General features: G+C 50.5%; 1 protein-coding gene across 1 annotated transcript in view; it reads right to left on the bottom strand.

Annotated features, from left to right (window-relative positions):
* Positions 1 to 5,424: 5,424 nt before the first annotated feature.
* RNF213 (ring finger protein 213) overlaps positions 5,425 to 18,637 on the bottom strand; it is a 74,140-nt gene continuing 60,927 nt past the window's right edge. Inside the window, exons 53-62 of the mRNA XM_006105582.3 lie at positions 13,905 to 13,996; positions 12,810 to 13,061; positions 11,283 to 11,415; positions 10,922 to 11,005; positions 10,168 to 10,348; positions 9,685 to 9,964; positions 8,906 to 9,100; positions 8,446 to 8,535; positions 8,193 to 8,371; positions 5,425 to 5,578 (exon numbers count right to left, since the gene is read on the bottom strand). Of these exons, the coding sequence (XP_006105644.1) occupies positions 5,425 to 5,578; positions 8,193 to 8,371; positions 8,446 to 8,535; positions 8,906 to 9,100; positions 9,685 to 9,964; positions 10,168 to 10,348; positions 10,922 to 11,005; positions 11,283 to 11,415; positions 12,810 to 13,061; positions 13,905 to 13,996 (1,640 nt within the window). The remainder of the gene's footprint in view (positions 5,579 to 8,192; positions 8,372 to 8,445; positions 8,536 to 8,905; positions 9,101 to 9,684; positions 9,965 to 10,167; positions 10,349 to 10,921; positions 11,006 to 11,282; positions 11,416 to 12,809; positions 13,062 to 13,904; positions 13,997 to 18,637) is intronic.

Genomic DNA, 18,637 nt, shown 5'->3' with positions numbered 1-18,637 from the left:
AGCTGCCTGTGTACAGCAAAACAACTTTCTCCTGTGCCAGAATACATTTTAAGGAAATTAGACAGACTGTGTTTATAGCTAGAAAGAAGAACTGGCCGCAATGCACAGCCCTGACAGTGGCCTGCAGAAAACTGTATAATGGAACTAGATGATGCCTGCGTCTTCATGGACATGGCTCCATAGAGACAAGGACAATTTTGCCTTGTGTGGGAAGGTCGAAAATAGACTTTAGTCACCTCCCTAAGATGTTTGTATAGCCCTACCATATGTCATGTTTAGTAGCAGAAGATTTAGCTGCCTGAAGCGGCCATAATGCCAATATTATGTTTCATTGTACTAATATGTTGTATTAACCTTTGATGCTCTTACAGGTTTGAATGTAGCTATAGCTGCCAGCAGTGGCTGTAGACCAGTGATGGGCTACAGTCCATGAAAAGGGCTGGCAAGGAAAATCAGAAAATCATAAAGCAGGTCAGTATATTTTTCTCCTTATATAATTCATCCTTAATTTGGCAATGTTTAATAAATCATGGCAATACATTTCTTTGCATAGACTCAATAAGACTGGTTCCTAATAGTGGTTTTATTAACGGAAAACTTTGACTGGAGTATCATGTTTTAAAGAGACCTGTCTGCACTCTGAAGACTTGAAGCCAATAAGAGTGCCACGGGAAAAGCCTGGTATCCTGCTTGGGAGCCCTGAAGATGGCTGGAGCTGGAGCATCAGGCCCATGCCCTGCCATCACTGGCAGTTGGTCAGAGTAGAAGGGGAGCAATAAGGACGCCTCTGCATCCCTGCAGAACTCCCATGCACTCTGGGCCGCAATGAGTAGGATGGCTACTGAGATGGGCCTTAAAACCTAGGGCGTAGGCCCAGGTAGAGTTGCTACAGGTGAGGGATTCACCTAACTCAGCAGATACTGCAGGCAGGCCTGATGGCAGCTGGATGGCTTGGCTTCCTGGCCCTACAGAGCACATTAAGATTCAATCATGAAATTCTGGCAAAGGTAGTCAGTTACTATTCTTGTTGTGTTTATGCAAATGATCAGGTCAAATTGAATAAAATAGATAAATTGGTCTTAATTTGGCTTTTTGATAAATATAGAGGTAATTTGAGGAGAAAAATCCTATTTCAATAGGTTATTAAAACTGAAATGGTTTCTTTCCCTTCCACTGGACCATTTGTTACAGTCTGTCTCTGTCAGGTCAAAAGCCCACCTCCTTCTGTGCCCAGGCCTCATCATCCCTCTGACAGACAACAAGGATCTCTTGGCTCTGAGAGAAAACTTCGTCCCTCCTCAGTATGAAGCAGCTACAGAAGAAATTCAAAATCCATTTTCTCTAAAAGAATTCAGAGCCAGGATCCTTGAGGTAATATATTAAGCAGTTAGACAGACATGAGCAGAGCAAGGACGATGGGCCAACTAGTGCTACCAGATGTAACTAAGTATTTCCACCTCTAGGTATGTGAGACAGGGGGCATAGCCAAAGAGGTACTCACCTAAAGTCTCAGCCCCTAGAAGAGGTTGGTAGACTATTTGTCCAAAAGACTTGACCCCTTTGCATTTGAGTATTTGGGTGACCTACTTGCCTCTGGGCGGCAGCAGCCCACCAGCCCAGCCTGAGTAGAAGGTGACCTCTGACCAGACACACCCGCTGCGGATCACCCTCAAGAAGACAACGGACCTGGTCAATCAACCTGATCTAAAGAGTTCAGATAACACCCTGCTGAGTTCTTCCTTACACTAACCACTCCGGGGTAATTAGAGAAAGTTTAAGTCAGTTAAGGAAACGGCTGATAAACCGAGAAGAGGCCTGTAGGGCAGAGGGGAACTGGTATGAGAATCTGTTCTCCTGGTCCCCCTGGCTCACAACCCTCCTATCCACTGTGGCAAGGCCCCTCCTCTCTGTCAAACTCATTGTCCTGCACACCCAGTACTCTCAGCTAGTAGATACTAGTGATGAATCCAGGGTCTGAATTCATCTCCTAAGACCAGTAGGGAGTGTGATGAATTGAATGTCAGTAGAAAATTTTCAAATCTGTTCCCCAGCTGTGCCCCAGTTAGAGTTCTCTGTAAACTGACAAGAGATCAAGGATGTGGTCAAGGATGGGTAACCAGACATAACACCAAGTTTCCTACTTCCTGACTTCTGTGCGTCAAGGCCCTGATTAGACCTTTGTAACTGTACCCAAGGACGTTTGTGGTTTCTGTGAATAAAAGCTTGCCTAGCACCAAGGTTGGGGCTGCTGCAGGAGGAGAGCTCCCTGCGTGGAGACGCCTGTGGCAGTTGCTGGCCAGCTCAATAAACCCTCGCTTGCTGCTTAAGACCTAATTGGAGTCGGTGGTCTTACTCTCGCGAATGTTGGTCCATAACAGAATTGCCTGAACCTGGGAATAACTGAAAGAGCTCACTGGGGTGGGGTGGTGGATGGGGTGGGTGGGATGGGTGGGGGGTGGAGTGGTGAGATGGGGAGAGAAGAAATAGCTCATGACTGTCAATTAACTGATGAAATTCCATAACCCGTGAGGAAAGATACATGGCTGGCATGCCCAAGGAGGTAAGGTCTTACAGAGGAGAGAGAGAGGGTGAAGATTTGAAGACCCCACCAACCTTGAGACTGTTTCTGCCTGGGCCACAAGCAGAAGGGCTGTGCAGCAGGGAGATGCCCAGACAACGGAATGAGAGAGCAGAAGGTGAGGAGGAATCAGAGGACTGGCGGTGGTGCAGGCATGGATTTCTGGGTGAGCCTGCTGTTGTGCTAACATGACAGCTCCAGGGAGGGCTGCGTGGTGGCCTTGCAAACTCAGAGGCCTAAAGTAACCATGAAGGATGGTCTGAAATTAAAACTTTACCTAAAAGCAGTTATGGTGGGTAGTAACGTCCTAGGCTGGTATCTACCCTGACAAAGGTCAATCTTCACCTTAACTGAGCCTACTGTCTTTTTGCATCTATGATAACATATTGTTGGAATGTCAAATTAATTTTCCTTTCTCTAGACCTCCTCAAAGCATAAACACCACTCTGCGAAGGCCACAAATACCCTCATTATTATTAATTGCTGACTGCTAACTATTCTGCACCCACCTGTGTAAAAGAAGCAGGTGTCTATCATTTACTTTTTATCTAATCCCAGAGGTTTCTCCAGTTTGCTTTCTCCCACCTCCCTAATCTATCACCAATGGCTTTCACGTAACCCCCTTACATCTTCTCTTTTGATTGTAATGTATAAAATAAGGTAAAAAATTGCCATTCTCCAGAGCATTATCCTCATATATTGAGGTTCTGCTTCCCGGCAATTGACAGTTTGCCTCAAATAAACTCGCAAACATTCTTCAGAGGTTTAAATGTTCTTACAGTGACATTGTAGTTCCAGACGCCAGGCTGTCGCAGAGGAGCCTTTTCTAATTGGAAGAGAAAAATGAAACTTCTCCCTAAAGTGGCATTTTTCCAGTCAAACATAAGTGGGCAGCCGGAAGCTTGAGATCTTTCTCACATTCTTTATTTCCTTCTATTGGGGATCCCCCCACCCCACAACCCCCCAGCCATTAGCTCAGGCTGGGATAGCTGGGCCTTGGCTCCCGCCCAGGCCAGGGGTGGAGGGTGCCCTCTGAGGCGGAGGCTGCTGCTTTTGGGGAGTGGCATTAGACTCCAAGGCTCTGAGCTCTGCTGTCACTCTGCCCGGAGACGTTTCCCCTCGTGCTCTGAACCAGGTGCATGTCTTCCCCCATGACGGACAGCTCTACAGGAACATTCCACAAGCGAGCAAAACCGTCCCTGAGCCAGCGCAGGGTGAACGGCCATAAATAGAAGCTCTGCCCCTCAGAGAAGGATTCTCTAGCTTGATCAAGACTCAGGTTTATTAAACAGGTGTAACTGCTGCAACAAAATTTGCATTTGTGTGTGCTAGGCCAGTGTATTTTTATACAAACAAGATAATGTTGGACAATGGCAGTTAAGGCGTGGAAAACATAGTGTACAAAAAAATCTTAATTAAAAAACCTTCATTAAGGTGGGGTGAACATTCCCAATCCCCCTCACCCATCCCCTGAAAGGGTCTTCAGCTCCTATGTGGCACCTTGAGGAGCCAGAGTGGCACTGATGGCCTGGGGCACCATCCCAGCTCTGAGGTATCCAAGGAGTTCCAAGCAACCCCCTTCCATGATTCAAGGGCAATTAAGTGACACTCAGGGTGCAGACATTGGTGGGGGTGCCTTTGCATAATTGGGAATGATTGCAGGATTGGAAGACTGAGTACAGGCAGATACTCTCAGGTGAATGTGGGCGGGACGGGGTCACTGTACTCTGCTCACCAAGCGCGAAGGAGAGAAATCAGGACAGTGACCTCAGGCGCGGGGCCATCTGAAGCTCCCTTGGGGCTGAGGTGAGGGCATGTACCCCAGCTCTTGTTTCTGTAGCTCTCATCACCCATGGGCCCAACTTCAAGTTGATGAGTCATTCACTCACTTAAAATGTGCATGGAAGGCCTTTTCCCTAAAGTTGTTTCTTCGTGGCTGTCAGTGCCCGGCACCCAGGAGAGATAATTAGTCCAGAGAGGCCCCTAAACATCTCACTTCCAGTTAGAAGGCAGCTTGAGGGCAGGGCTGGGACCATGGTTCTCTGGATCCTTTTCCAGAAACTTCAAGGTCTTGTGTTCTCTCTTGAGTCTGTTTTTATGCCTCAGTGGACACTGTAGGTGCGGGGACATCGAGGTCACACCGGGATCCATTTATGGAGCAGAATGCCAGTCAAACACTCCCCTCAGCAATGCCAGGCTGAGCCCAGACCCAAGTCTGCACTGACACACATTCATTCCCAATTTCAAAAGCTTAGACTTGGGAGGAAGCTCGGTCACCAGTCCAGTTCCTTCCTTTGACAGAAGAGGAAACTGAGACCCTGAGATTGTCCGGGGTTCTGAGTCCAGTGCTCAGACCCCCTAGTGTGTCAGGGGTCAGGGCACCAGGTCTTGTTGGTTTGACTCCAAGGTCTGTGACTCCCAGGACGCCCTGACTTGTGAGAATGCAAATGAGAGTCTGGCACTTTTTCATGTTCTTGGGAACCTAGGAGATGTGTACAATACTCAGCATATAAAGGAAAAGAGGAAGGAAGGAAGCCAGATTCTCTTCCACGAGTGCAAAGCATATTAGAAAAAAAAAGCAAAAATGTGTAACCCCATTTCCCCTGCTCTGACGTGTAGTCAGAGGAAGGGGCCTGGTGTCTGGGGATGTGACCATCAGGGGCCTAGAGGCCCGAGACAGACTGTTCCCATCTGCTCCCCTGGAACGTGAGGCCCGTGTCCTGCTCCGTCCCACCTCCAGGGACCAGTGGTCACCACCCAGAGAGCATGGGGCTCAGGTCCTGAGGCCTAGTCCCAGCGCCAGCCATGGGTGGGGGGAGGAGTAGAGTGATGCGCAGGGAGTGGCTCTATCTTGTCTGTCGTGCCCATTTCAGCATGGCTGCTGTTTTCCACGCGGAGACGCAGTGGCAGAGCAGTATCTCCTCCGGGAAGAGAGACTCCATCTCGGGGGGAATGTCACCATCTTTACGCTCCATGCAACTGACTAGAGTGTCTCTCAGGCTGAAAGACCAAGGAACAGGGGACGGCATTTAGAACATATTCCAGACAACCTTGGATACGCCTCCACGGGCACCCCTCCCAGCCATTGGCAGAACCAGTTCTCCCTCAACCAGAAAGGCCGAGGGTCAGCCATAGGCCACCCTAGGCCAGTGGGTCCCCTGGGACCAGGAGCCCCGCTGGAGGTTCTGTTGTGCACCCGCTGCCTCCCATGCGCTGCACAAGCCCTGCAGGAAGGAGCGCCTGGTGGAGGCCCATCTATCTATGTGACCTGCTGGATAGAAAGGGAAGCCTGCCATTCTGTGTCAACAAGCATGTAGGTTCCCCAGGAATGGGCTCCTTTCCCTACACCCAAAACCCAGGGGAACAAGGACTTGTTAAAAAATCCAAAGACATGGCCCTGGCTGGTGTGGCTCAGTTGGTTGGAGCATCGTCCCAAGCACCAAAAGGTCTCGGGTCTGATCCCCGGTCAGGGTACACACCCAGGTTGTGGGATTGATCTCCAATCAGGATGTGTAAGGGAGGCAACCAATTGATGTTTCTCTCTCACCTCTCTCTCTTTCTCTCTCTCTAAAAAAAAAATCAATAAACATTCTCAGGAGAGGGTTAAAAAAATCCAAAGATATAAATGTATACAGGTATATGCTACATAGCATAATAGGAGAAAATAGAGACTTTGCAGTGTTAGTGAGGGGACTGGGGTTTGACTTCTATTTAGAAAACCAGCAAAGTTAAATCCCTACCTCACACACCACACATAGCAATAAACTGGTTACAACATAATCTATATACATAAAACTCTAGTAAGCAAACAGACCGAACTGCGGAACAATTGAACAAAAACAACAGGTCACTATGATGTGCGCTGACCACCAGGGGGTGTGCACAGAACATGGTGAGCATGGGCTGCGGTGGAATGGTGGAGCAGGTGAGCGGGGTCGCCAGACCAAGGTGGGGTGCTGATCACTGTCACCGGGGAAAGCCTCTGGTTGTTACTGAAAATTCTTTGTTCCCATGCACCGTGGTCCTGCCCGCTGCTCACACCTGATGCTGGCGCTGTCCCCACTCGCACTCGCACTCGCTGCAGGCGCCCGGCACCAGTTCCATCTCTTGGCGCCGTCAGTGGGTGTGAGAGGTGGTTGCCGCCCTCGATTGCCTATCAGGGCTTCTCCACCTCCCCCTGCTCCTGAGGGGCAATTGGGGCAGCAGCCTCTGCTCGAACCCGCTGCTGGCGCCTGCACCAATTGCTCTGCGCCACGAGCAGTTGCAAGCGGGATCAGCACTGTCAGAGTGCAGAAGTGGCGGTGGCAGGAGCAGGGCTGCTGGCAGACAGGGGACAAGGAGCCACGGTGGGAGGGGCCGGGTGGGGGAACTGGAGGATGGGCTGAGACCTGCTCCTATACCCATCATAGGCTCATGGCCCACAGTTACTTTCAAGGTGCACGAATTCATGCACTGGGCTCCTAGTGTACAACATAAAACTCTAGAAGCACAAGAAGAAAACTCTCTGGATTATCTTATAGCCTCGGGATCAGGGAGGCCCTTATCACTCTCTGTCCCCATGGAGGCTCCACGGAAAAATTCTGTCAGCTTTGGCCTCATAAATTTCAAGGTCAGGGTTCGATTCCAGGTCAGGGCACAGGCTGGAGTTGTGGGCAAGATCCCCAGTAGGGGGTGTGCAGGAGGCAGCCAATCAATGATTCTCTCTCATCATTGATGTTTCTCTCTCTCCCTCCCTCTCCCTTCTTCTCTGAAATCAATGAAAACATATTTTAATAAAGAGCATTTGTAACATAATGGATAAAAGGTTAATTCTAATATTTTAAGACTAAGAAAAAATAAACAGCTCCCCCCAAATAATCAAAGGGTATCAGGAGATAATTAAGAGGAAATATACAAATGGCTGATAAACAGAAAAATATTTTCAGCCTTACTAGTGAATAGGGAACTGTGAGTGGACATGGGACAGCATGTTCTGGCCATTAGGTTGGTGAAAATGTAAAAGACAGATAATATTAATGTGTGTATTCTCACACTATGCACGGGTGTAGCTTTTTCTATGAGTTAAATGTGGGGATGGGAGTGGATTAGAAGGGGTTAATGGGGGAAAAGGTGACATTTGTAATACTTTCAACTATAAAGATAAATATAAAAAGACAATCAGTGAATGCATAAATAAGTACAGCAACAACATAATGACAGTTAAAATGAACATCTCTTTGACAAGTAAGTCCAGTTGCTATACTGAGAATATGACTTTTGCAATTATTCAAAAAGATCCTATAGAGCAGGGGTGGGAACCTTTTTTCTGCCAAGGGCCATTTGGATATTTGTAACAGCATTCACAGGCCATTCAAAATTCTCAACTTAAAAATTAGCCTGTTATATTTGGTCAAACATTTACTCACCCCTAATGCCTTGACAGGACCACACCAAATGATTTTGCTGGCGTTTCACAGCCCATGGGCCAGATGTTCCCACCCCTGCACTAGAGACTGACACCCCCAAAGCCAGTCCTCAGGGACCCTGGCAATGGGAACTGCAGGTAAGACAGGAATTGGAGGTTTGCAGGAATGATGGTGCGAGGGTGCCTGGCCTGCAGGTGCACCAGCCCTACCTCCATTCGGGTTTGAAGTCGACCTCGGTTTGGGAGTTCTTCAGTTTCAAGAGGATCATTTCGTGGAGCTCCAGGAGGAAGGTGTCCAGGGAGCTCTGGTTCAGGAACGTGCGCAGTTGCTTGGCGAGTTCCGGGCTGAGTTCCACTCTGTACTTGGCACTGATCTTCCTGAAGGGCTCCTGCAGCGAAGGAGGCACAGGTGAGGGAGGCCAGGCAAGTAAGTGTCAAGTGGACATCAGGAGGCGGGACTTACTTTCTGCAGGCGCAGCAGCTGCTCAGACTTGTGGGCTGAGAGGAGCTGCCAGAGGGCGATGATGTGCTGGAGCTGACATCGGTGTAAGGCCTGCGAGAGGAAGTGGTTCCTGCAGGTGGTGGCTGAGCGCTCTGCACTCAGGTGCCTGTGTCTCTCTCCCTCCACCATGGGCTCCAGTGCTGAGTCCCTGCCTCTCTGAGTGAGAGGCTTCTACACAGCACGTCAGCCCCAGCCAGGACCAGTGGGCAGGTGCGTTGTCCTTGGTCACCCCTGCCGCGCTGGCTGCTGCGCCTAGTCTTCCCTTCCCAGCACACCCTCGACCTCAGGGTCTGTTCTGTGTCCAGGAGGGCTGGCCGGGGAGGGACTGCTAGACTTGCCCGCTAGACTGACTTGCTCTCTGTGCCCTCAGGAAGTGAGGGCAGGATGGGGGGGGGTAGAGCTGGTCTCCTTTGAGACCCACCTTGACCACCTGCTCGGTCTGGTCGCCCATGCGCAGCTTGTCCTGCAGGTACACGTTCAGGTCCATGTTGGGGTCCTCGCCCGCTGTGCTCAGAAACCCCAGCGTGACTTCCACGAGGGACAGAGCTTCGCAGGTGTCGCTGTGGGACTGCAGCTGCCTGCCCAGGGCGCTGGTGGCCGCGTGGGAGAGGGGGCTCTGGAAATGGGAAGCAGGGCAGGGGTCCGTGGGCAGGGGTGCATGGAGGCCTGGTAAGACTGCTGACCGCCACCGCCAAGGTCACAGGCTGGGAGGAGCACTGTGCTTCCTAAGTGTCGGCTGTTTCCTAGTCACAGATGGGAACTCACCGGACCCTCAGAGCCACTTGTGAGGATGTGCACACAGACACATGCACACACACTCCACACATACATTTAACACGCACACACATGCACACACACTCCACGCATACATTTAACATGCTCACACATGCACACATACATTTAACACGCACACACATGCACACACACTCCACACATACATTAAACACGCACACACATGCACACACTCAACATGCACCCGCCACAAACAGAGTTCTCTGGCCTTCCACATCGGCACACGTGGCCATGACACCGGGACCACGAGACTGCCATCTGCCATGCTCCACGAGAAAGCGTGTGTGCCGGCCACCTGGCCTCGCCTGCCCTCCGGAAGGAGCGGTGGGTGGGCTTAGGGAAGGAAACGCCCGGTGTGGGAGTGGCCTGTGTGAAGGGAGCCCCCAGCGAGACAGGCACAGTGCTCACCTGGGGCATCCTGCTCCTGATGGCGGCGAACAGGTGCTCATAGTTCCAGTCTTGCCTGTACACCAGCGTGGGGAGGCCCCTAAGTCTCAGCCTGGGTTTGCCCTGGAGGAAGCGGCCGATGACCTGGCGCTGGATCCGCTCCAGGTCCAGCTCCTGCAGGCTCTCGGCGCCCTGCACCACTTGGTACTGGCAGTTGGAGAGGATCAGCGGCAACAGGTCCCGCTCCACCTCGTAGCTGATGACGTGCAGGTCGGCCACCTCGGAGGCGTCCACGGAGTAGCTGAGGATGGAAGACGGCGCTCGGGGCGGTCCAGCGTGCTGCTCCCGGCCGCAGCAGAGGACACCGCACAGAGGCCTGCAACACTTGAGGGCGGGGCTGGGCCTGCTTTTGCCAGAGAGCTGACTTGGCCTGCTGACCCTGCCCCCAGGGCTCAGAAACGCCTCCCTGGGCTGAGAGGGCAGGACCCCCGGGCGTGCCCTCACCTGTGCTCCTCCTTGGAGAACTTCTCCACCGCATAGACCATCTCGTTGTGCAGGCTGATCAGGTAGCTGACCAGGGCTGTGGCGCAGAGGCCCAGGCCCTGGCGACGGGGCAGAATGACCTCGAACTCCGTGTCCAGGTCCCGGTCGGCACAGCAGTAGTCGGCAGGCAGCTTGATCTCCCCTTTAAAGGACAGGCTGTTTTCCAGCAGCTGCTCTGAGCCGCTTCCTGCAGGGCATCAGGGCCGGAGGCCCCGCAGGAGCAGCAGCAGGGACCCCAAGCCTGAGCAGCGCCCAGGGACTGAGGTCCCCCTCCCGTTCTCCAGGTGCCACTGTCCCCAGAGCTCCCAAGTCCCTTTTGTTGGCACATGTACAGACCCAAGAGGACTGAGGGTGGGTTTTTTTTCTTTTCTTTTTTATTGATTTCAGAGAGGAAGGGAGAGAAGAGAGTAAATATCAATGAGAGAGAATCACGGATCTGCTGCCTTCTGCACGCCCCACACTGGGGACAGAGCCCACAACCCGGGCATGTGCCCTGACCCGGAATTGAACTGTGACCTCCCGGTTCATAGGTTGATGCTCAACCACTGAGCCACGCCGGCCGGGCCAGAGGGTGGATTTTCCAGCTGTGTGGTTTCACCATCCCAGACCCCTCCACCCAGACGCAGGTGGTGCTGTGTGGAGAGGGGACTGCAGGCAGGGCCATGAGGATGGGTCCTCCTGTGGCCTTTCGCGTTGAAGGGGAGCGTGCACTCACCACGAGTCTCCAGAGACCTCCTCAGCTTGTTCCACGTGGACAGAAACACCGTGATGCGGCTGTGGAGCAGCTGCTTCAGGCCCCCTGCCAAACACCCCCACTGTGCAGGTCAGACCCGCCAGGACATTTGCGCTGGCCCTACACTCGCTCACCAAATGCTGCTGCCTTGGGAGCATGGCGGCCCAGTGTGGGGAGCTGGAGTGAGGCTGCAGCAAAGCCTTCACCGTGTCCCGGGGTTCATGGCAGCCCATCCTCCTGCGAAAAGCGCCCGGGGGCCCAGAACTGCCCCCAGCCCCAGTTGGAGTGACCCTTGAGCCACCAGACACAGGTGTCCTGACCTCCTGTGACGGGAGAGTCCTACCTGAGCTGTGACTGTCAATGAAACTTCTGATGGACTGGTACTCAGCTTCTGGAACATTCTGGAACCGTTTCACCAGATCCTTCTGCAGGGCCAGAATCTCAGGCAAGAACTTCACCAGTCTCAGCTCTGCTTCCTGGGGAGGGAAGACCGACCCATCACATCCTTTATCTGCCCAGAAAGTGCCACTGGGAACAGAGGCTGTGGGGCTGGCTCATGGCGTGTGTTTGTATTTTCATCCAGTCAACGTGGCTTTTTTTTTTTTAATTTTCACTCAAGAATATTTTCCATTGATTTATAGAGAGAGAGGAAAGAAGGGAGGGAGGGAGAGAAACATGGATGTGTGAGAGTTACATCGATTAGCTACACACCCCAACCCGGGGGAAGATGGAGCTGCAACTGAGGTGTGTGCTCTTGACCAGTAATTGAACCCATGACACTCGAACCACTGAGAAAACCTGGCCAGGGCCAAAGTGGCATTTTGTGTGACCCTTGGAAATGGGGAAAAGGCTGTTCCACGTGTCAGCACGTTCTACACTCTGGAGGCAGTGGAGTAGACAAAGCCCCTGTCTCACAGGCCCACACATCAGCCTCTAGACCAGTGATGGCGATGACACGCGTGTCAGAGGAGACACGCAAACTCATTTTTTGGTTGATTTTTCGCAAACTCATTTTTTTGGTTGATTTTTCTTTGTTAAATGGCATTTAAATATATAAAATAAATATCAAAAATATAAATCGTTTTTCTATATGTGACACGGCACCAGAGTTAAGTTAGGGTTTTTCAAAATGCTGACACGCCGAGCTCAAAAGGTTCTCCATCATTGCTCTAGGGCCAACGGGATGGGCTGGGTGTGGAGAGGAGCAGCCCAGAGCCCAGGACCTGGAGCCCAGGCGGGGTTCCTGCCTCACCCCGGGGTGCCGTGCTGAGGACCTGGCCTGAGCACCTTCCCAGGGACAGAGCAGGGTCTTAACATGAAGCCCCTCTGCTGTGAGCTCGCTAAGCTGCCAACACTGCTCCGTGGAGGGAAACAACTGGGACGTCTACTGTAGAAAATGCAAGTCCCAGGCACTGAACTAAGAGCAGTGTGTGTTTCTGGTTCTAAGGATACGACCATCCCTTAATGCCCCTTGTGCTGTAAACCCAAACGGTTCAGGAACAGTGAGATTCTGTTTGACTTTAGACTGTAATTTTTCATTCAACAGACATGCATGGATGACCAACTGCCCCAGGCGCTGGGGGGATGGAGGTGGCCGGACATGGCCAGGCGAGACTCGTAGCCTGTTCTTTCTTGCTCCCCAGGCCCCCCAGGTCTTTGCAGATTCCCACTAATCCCACCTCGTGCATGATTCCCCTGTGAGTTAAGTTCACACCACCCTCCCCTTTGTCCTCTGCTGCAGATAGCTGGGTCAGGATCCAACCCTGAAGCAGGGTGCCCGGCGCCCACCCTTAGGGAAGATCAGGCTGTCTTCTAACCGTGCCTCAGGCTCGAAGGGGAATCAGGCAGACGGTCCCTGCCAGGTGCCCACCTTCTGCAGGAACCTCCAGAGGACTGGCACGGCCTCCTGGCCGTTTTTCTGCTCCACGACGTGCCGGAGGTGCTCCACGGTGATCCTGGTGCGGCAGCTCCACATCTTTGAGCAGTGGACTGCGCTGCCCCGGGGCAGGCTGCGCAGGAAGGTGGCCGGGTCCTCGAACACGATCCTGGCCACCGGGTTGGATTGGACATGCTTGTCGCGGCTGATGAGATTGTTCACCTCTAGGAGGGTTTTATCCAGATGCTACATGGGGCAAATGATACCAGGCGCTGGGTATGAGGCACCACTGTGGACAGATGGGGTCACCTGGGACGGGGCCGTGGGTGAATGAGCAGGAGCCTGACCTGCTCATTTTATTTTTTTGTTTGTTAATCCTCACCCGACGATATTTTTTCCATTGAAAGTGGAAGGTGGGGGAGAGACAGAGAGATACATTGATGTGAGAGAGACACATGGGTTGGTTGCCTCACACATGTGCCCTGACCAGCGGTATGTGCCCTTGATGGGAACTGAACCTGGGACCCTTCAGTCCAAGGGCTGACACTCTAACCACTGAGCCAAACCGTCTAGGCCGACCTGCTCATTTGACACATAATCAAATATCCATGTTGGTTAACTTTCATCCTAATTCTGTATGGTTCTGTCTGCCCAGATGGCATGAGACTCAGGCCTACATCTTCCTCCCACCCTGTTACTTGCTGATGCTTATTTCCTGATGGGCTTTGTTACTCTGAGGAGCATCCTTGTCTGACTGAGGAGTAGTTGACCTATGGTCGTTAGTACACACTGGGGGTGGGTCTATATGTGGTCGTTTATGTCTCTGCCTCTTGCTTTCACAATCTGCTGTGAAATGAAATGGAGAGAAAACTATGCCCCATACCTTCTGGGCCCCAGCTGTTCCTCCCCCTGATGCACCCACAGGCGAGGGAGGGAGAGGTCGGATGGCAGGCAGGGGTGACCTGGGCTGGCACAGCTGGATCTGAGATTGGCTGAGGGCTCTGGCCACCTTTGCTAAGGCACATAGGCTGAACCCCAGCGACTTCCCAGGAAGCCCTCCCCCCAAACCTGTTGCCCCTCTTCACTCACCTTCAGTTCGGGCAGCATGATGGCCTCCAAGAGTTTTTCCCAGGAATCTCTCTCTTCTTTGGTTGACAAGTTTTCATTAAACTTGAAAAACCCTACAAAGAAAAATGTGTGGGTTCCCCAAGGAACAAAACCCCCAGCTGTCTACATATAGTGAACCTGAATAAGTGTTAAACTGAAATAATGTTCCTTTTTCAGGGGGATGTGGGTATCTTCTAAATTAACCAGAGTATTAAAAAAATGGCTCCTGTCCTAACCATTTGGCTCAGTGGACAGAGCACCAGCCTGTGGACACAAAGGTCCCAGGTTCAATTCCTGTCAAGGGCATGTACCTTGGTTGCGGGCACAACCCCAGTAGGGAGTGTGCAGGAGGAAGCTGATCGATGTTTCTCTCTCATCGATGTTTCTAACTCTCTATCCCTCTCCCTTCCTCTCTGTAAAGAAATCCTATCTAATAATAGACAAACATGGTAATTGACCGTACCTTCGCTACACCTCCCATCGGCTAATCAGTGAGATATGCAAATTAACCGCCAACAAAGATGGTGGCTAATTTGCATACTGCAGGCAGAGCGGGACAGCACCAGCCGGCAGTGCAAGCTACCATCCAGGCCCCCGTGGGCGACCCCAGAAGCTGTCTGCCTGCCGCCCGTGATCAGATTCGATCCCGGGCCACTGGCTGGCCCCAGAAGCCCCAGAAGCCACCTGATATGGTACTAACTCCATCAGTAAGCACTCTGAAAGTCAGTGGCATAAATGCACCAATTAAAAGACAGATTATGAGGGTGAATCAAAAACAAAACCCACTTTAAATATAAAGACACATATAGATGAAAAGTAAATGAATTAAGCTGCAGCCTGTTTTGCTCAGTGGATAGAGCATTAGCCCGTGGACTGAAGGGTCCCAGGTTTGATGGCCACTCAAGGGCATGTACCTCAGTTGCTGGCTTGATCCCCAGTCCCTATCAGAGCATGTGCAGGAGGCAGCCAATCAATGTGTCTCTCCCTTTCCCTTCACTCTCTCTAAAATTCAATGGAAAAATATCCTTGGGTGAAGATTAACAAAAACAAAGTAAATGGATTAAGTAACATTAAAGAGATTATAAGAAAAATATACTCCAAATTTGTCAGTTGTATAATGGTTATGTTTAAATTATTAACACCTAAGAAATTGGGTGAAGGGTACATATGATATGCTGTAGTATTTTATAGTTTTTTTACATGTATGAGATTATTTCAAATTAAAATATTAAAAAATTAAAAATTAATAAAATGTCAATTGAAATGTATCTGCATTACATGAAAAATCTCCTAATTGCTTCTAGCATAATTTATTAAATTGTGCTAAAATTTACAAGGGTTCAATTAAAAAATATATTAATTCTAAATGATATAATAGAAAATATATAATAGTGCAGTTATAAGCACTTATCTGAAAATAAAAATTTAAAGAAGTGAATTTAAAGAAGGGATTAGCCAAAGAAAATATATGCACAACCCATGGACACAGACAACAGTATGATGATGGCCAGAGAGGAGTGGGGGGCAAGAGCTGGGCAGAGGGGGCAAAAGGGGGGAAATAGGGACATCCTATCTATTTATATAAAAACGATGGGTGGTGTTCGTCACATACAGAGGAACAGCGACTAGCGGAAGCAAGTCAGTCCTGCAGGGGTTGTCTTGGCAATGGCTGCGCCTTCCCCCAAGCTGTTTCCCGGGGCTGTTTCCTGTAAGGGCGGAGTTTGAGGCAGGAACCCACCCTGGGAGCATGGAGGCAGATCTTTCTAAAGTATGAACCTGAGTGGGGCGGCTGAAAGGCTTAGAAAAGACAGACAAGAGAATGAAAGCCGGGTCTCGGTGGGACGCTGCTTCTCTGAGAGACAGTGACCACGCCCACAGCCATGCCTTTAGTTTATAGCAGATGCTACGAGGCAAAGTAAGGGCGTGACCAAGATGTTTACAACATTCTCGTGGGTTTCAATCCTACTCAACTACATGCACCTGAACGCTATCATGCCCACATCACTCAGGCACGTGGGGCCATGTGTTTGGACCATAGGTTCAAGCTTACAACTACAGCTGTTGGCTATAATTGTGCTGGGAGGGCTCTGCCCTCCAAGCTGGGACTTGCACGTGGCAATGAGAGGACTGTGCCCTCTCATCAGTTCAAGGCTTGAACCTGTCCAAAACACTGTAGCGGCTCCCCACAATAAAGTTTTAATTCTGTTTCTTTGTTACTAATGTTGTGGCCCCACCCCATAACAAAGAAACAAAGGAAAATTTCCCCATTGAATTTCTGAATAGTATTACTCCTTCAGGAATGCCGTGTCATAAATTAAAATTGAAAGTGGGTGCAATCATCATGCTATTGAGAAATCTCAATAGTAAATGGAGCCTTTGTAATGGTACCAGATTTATTATCAAAAGATTGCGACCTAACATTATCAAAGCTGAAGTATTAACAGGATCTACAGAGGGAGAGGCTGTTCTGATTTCAAGAATTAATTTGTCCCCATCTGACACTGGCCTCCCATTTAAATTGATTCGATGACGGTTTCCCGTGATGCCAGCATTTGTGATGACTATTAATAAATCACAAGGACAAACTCTAGATAGAGTAGGCATGTTCCTACCTGAACCTGTTTTTGCACATGGTCAGTTATATGTTGCTTTCTCTCGAGTTTGAAGAGCATGTGATGTTACAGTTAAAGTTCTAAATACTTCATCACAAGAGAAATTAGTCAAGCACTCTGAAAGTGTTTTCACTCTTAATGTGGTGTACAGGGAGATATTAGAATAAGTCGAATCACTTTATTAGTCATTGTTTCCATCACTGTTGTTTTCATATCATGTTTTTGTTGTTTTCATATCATGTTTTTGTTGTTTTTATATCATGCCTCTGTTGTTTTTATATCCTTTTTTTACTGTTTATTTATTAATAAATTTACATATGATTTTCATATACATTTTACTAATTTCCTTTCATCTCTCACACTTCTATTATAAAGGGCAAATAGCAATATTAAAATATCTCTTCTAATTAATTCCCTTTAAAAAATATATTTTATTGATTTTTTACAGAGAGGAAGGGAGAGGGCTAGAGAATTAGAAACATCGATGAGAGAGAAACATCGATCAGCTGTCTCCTGCACACCCCCTACTGGGGATGTGCCTGCAACCAAGGTACATGCCCTTGACCGGAATCGAACCTGGGACCCTTCAGTCCACAGGCTGATGCTCTATCCACTGAGCCCAACCGGTTAGGGCAATTAATTCTCTTTTAATGTGCACAAATTCCATGCACCGGGCTACTAGTATCTAATCTAATAATAGACAAACATGATAATTGACCATACCTCTGCTATGCTTCCCACTGGCTAATCAGCAGGATATGCAAATTAACCCAACTAAGATGGCGGCCGGCAGCCACGCAGCTAAAGTGAGCAGGAGGCTTGCTTGCTCCAGTGATGGAGGAAGCCAAGGTTCCCCACCTGCCTCGGCCCGGCTCTGAGCTCCGGAAGCAACAATGTTTCAATTATAGAAGCTAAAAAAACCCAGATACCTGCTTTCAGCAGGCCGTGGCCTCAGAGCTGGAGGGGCAACAAAGTTGCAATTATAGAAGGTAAATAAATCCCAGAATAAAAAAAAAAGAAAAAAAGGAGAGGCTGGGAGCTTCAGTCGCCGGCTTGGCCAGCCTGAAAACAGCCCTCAGCCCCTCATCCAGACTGGCCAGGCACCCCAGTGGGGACCCCCACCTTAAAGGGGGTGCAGGCAGCCTGAAAACAGCCATCAGCCCCTCATCCAGGCTGGCCAGGCACCCAAGCGGGACCCCCACCCTGATCCGGGACACCCTTCAGGGCAAACCAGCTGGCCCCCACCCGTGCACCAAGCCTCTATCCTATATAGTAAAAGGGTAATATGCAAACTGACCCTAATAGCAGAAAGACTGGGAATGACTGGTCACTATGACACACACTGACCACCAGGGGGCAGACGCTCAATGCAGGAGCTGCCCTCTGGTGGTCAGTGTGCTCCCACATGGGGGAGCTCTGCTCAGCCACAAGCCAGGCTGATGGCTGCCAGTACAGCGGTGGTGGTGGGAGCCTCTCCTGCCTCCTCAGCAGCACTAAGGATGTCCGACTGCAGCTTAGGCCTGCTACCCGCTGGCAAGTGGACATCCCCTGAGGGCTGCTGGGCTACCAGAGGAATGTCTGATTGCCAGCTTAGGCCCAATCCCCCGAGGAGCAGGCCTAAGCCAGCGGGTGGTCATCCCCCGAGGGGTCCCAGAATGCAAGAGGGCACAGGCCGGGCTGAGAGACCCCCCTGCCAGGGTGCACAAATTTTTGTGCACCGGCCCTCTAGTAATAATAATAAAAGGCTAATATGCAAATTGACTGAATGGCAGAATGGCCGGTTGCTATGATGCACACTGGCCACCAGGGGGCAGATGCTCAATGCAGGAGCCGCCCCCTGGTGGTCAGTGCACTTCCATATGGGGAGTGCCACTCAGCCAGAAGCTGGCTCATGGCTGGCCAGCACAGAGGTGGTGGCAGGAGCCTCTCTCGCCTCCGTGGCAGCATTAAGAATGTCCAACTATGGTTTAGGCCCGATCCCTTGGGGGCCTAAGCCTTTAGTCAGACATCCCCAGAGGGCTCCCTGGCTGCCAGAAGGATGTCTAACTGCAAGCTTAGGCCTGATCCTCCAGGGAGTGGGCCTAAGTCAACAGGTGGACATCC

This window comes from Myotis lucifugus, unplaced genomic scaffold, assembly GCF_000147115.1.
Source record: "Myotis lucifugus unplaced genomic scaffold, Myoluc2.0 scaffold_698, whole genome shotgun sequence".
In the NCBI taxonomy this organism is placed as follows: Eukaryota; Metazoa; Chordata; class Mammalia; order Chiroptera; family Vespertilionidae; genus Myotis; species Myotis lucifugus.
Note: the sequence above shows the minus strand (reverse complement) of the source record. Positions and strands in the feature narration are given on the sequence as shown.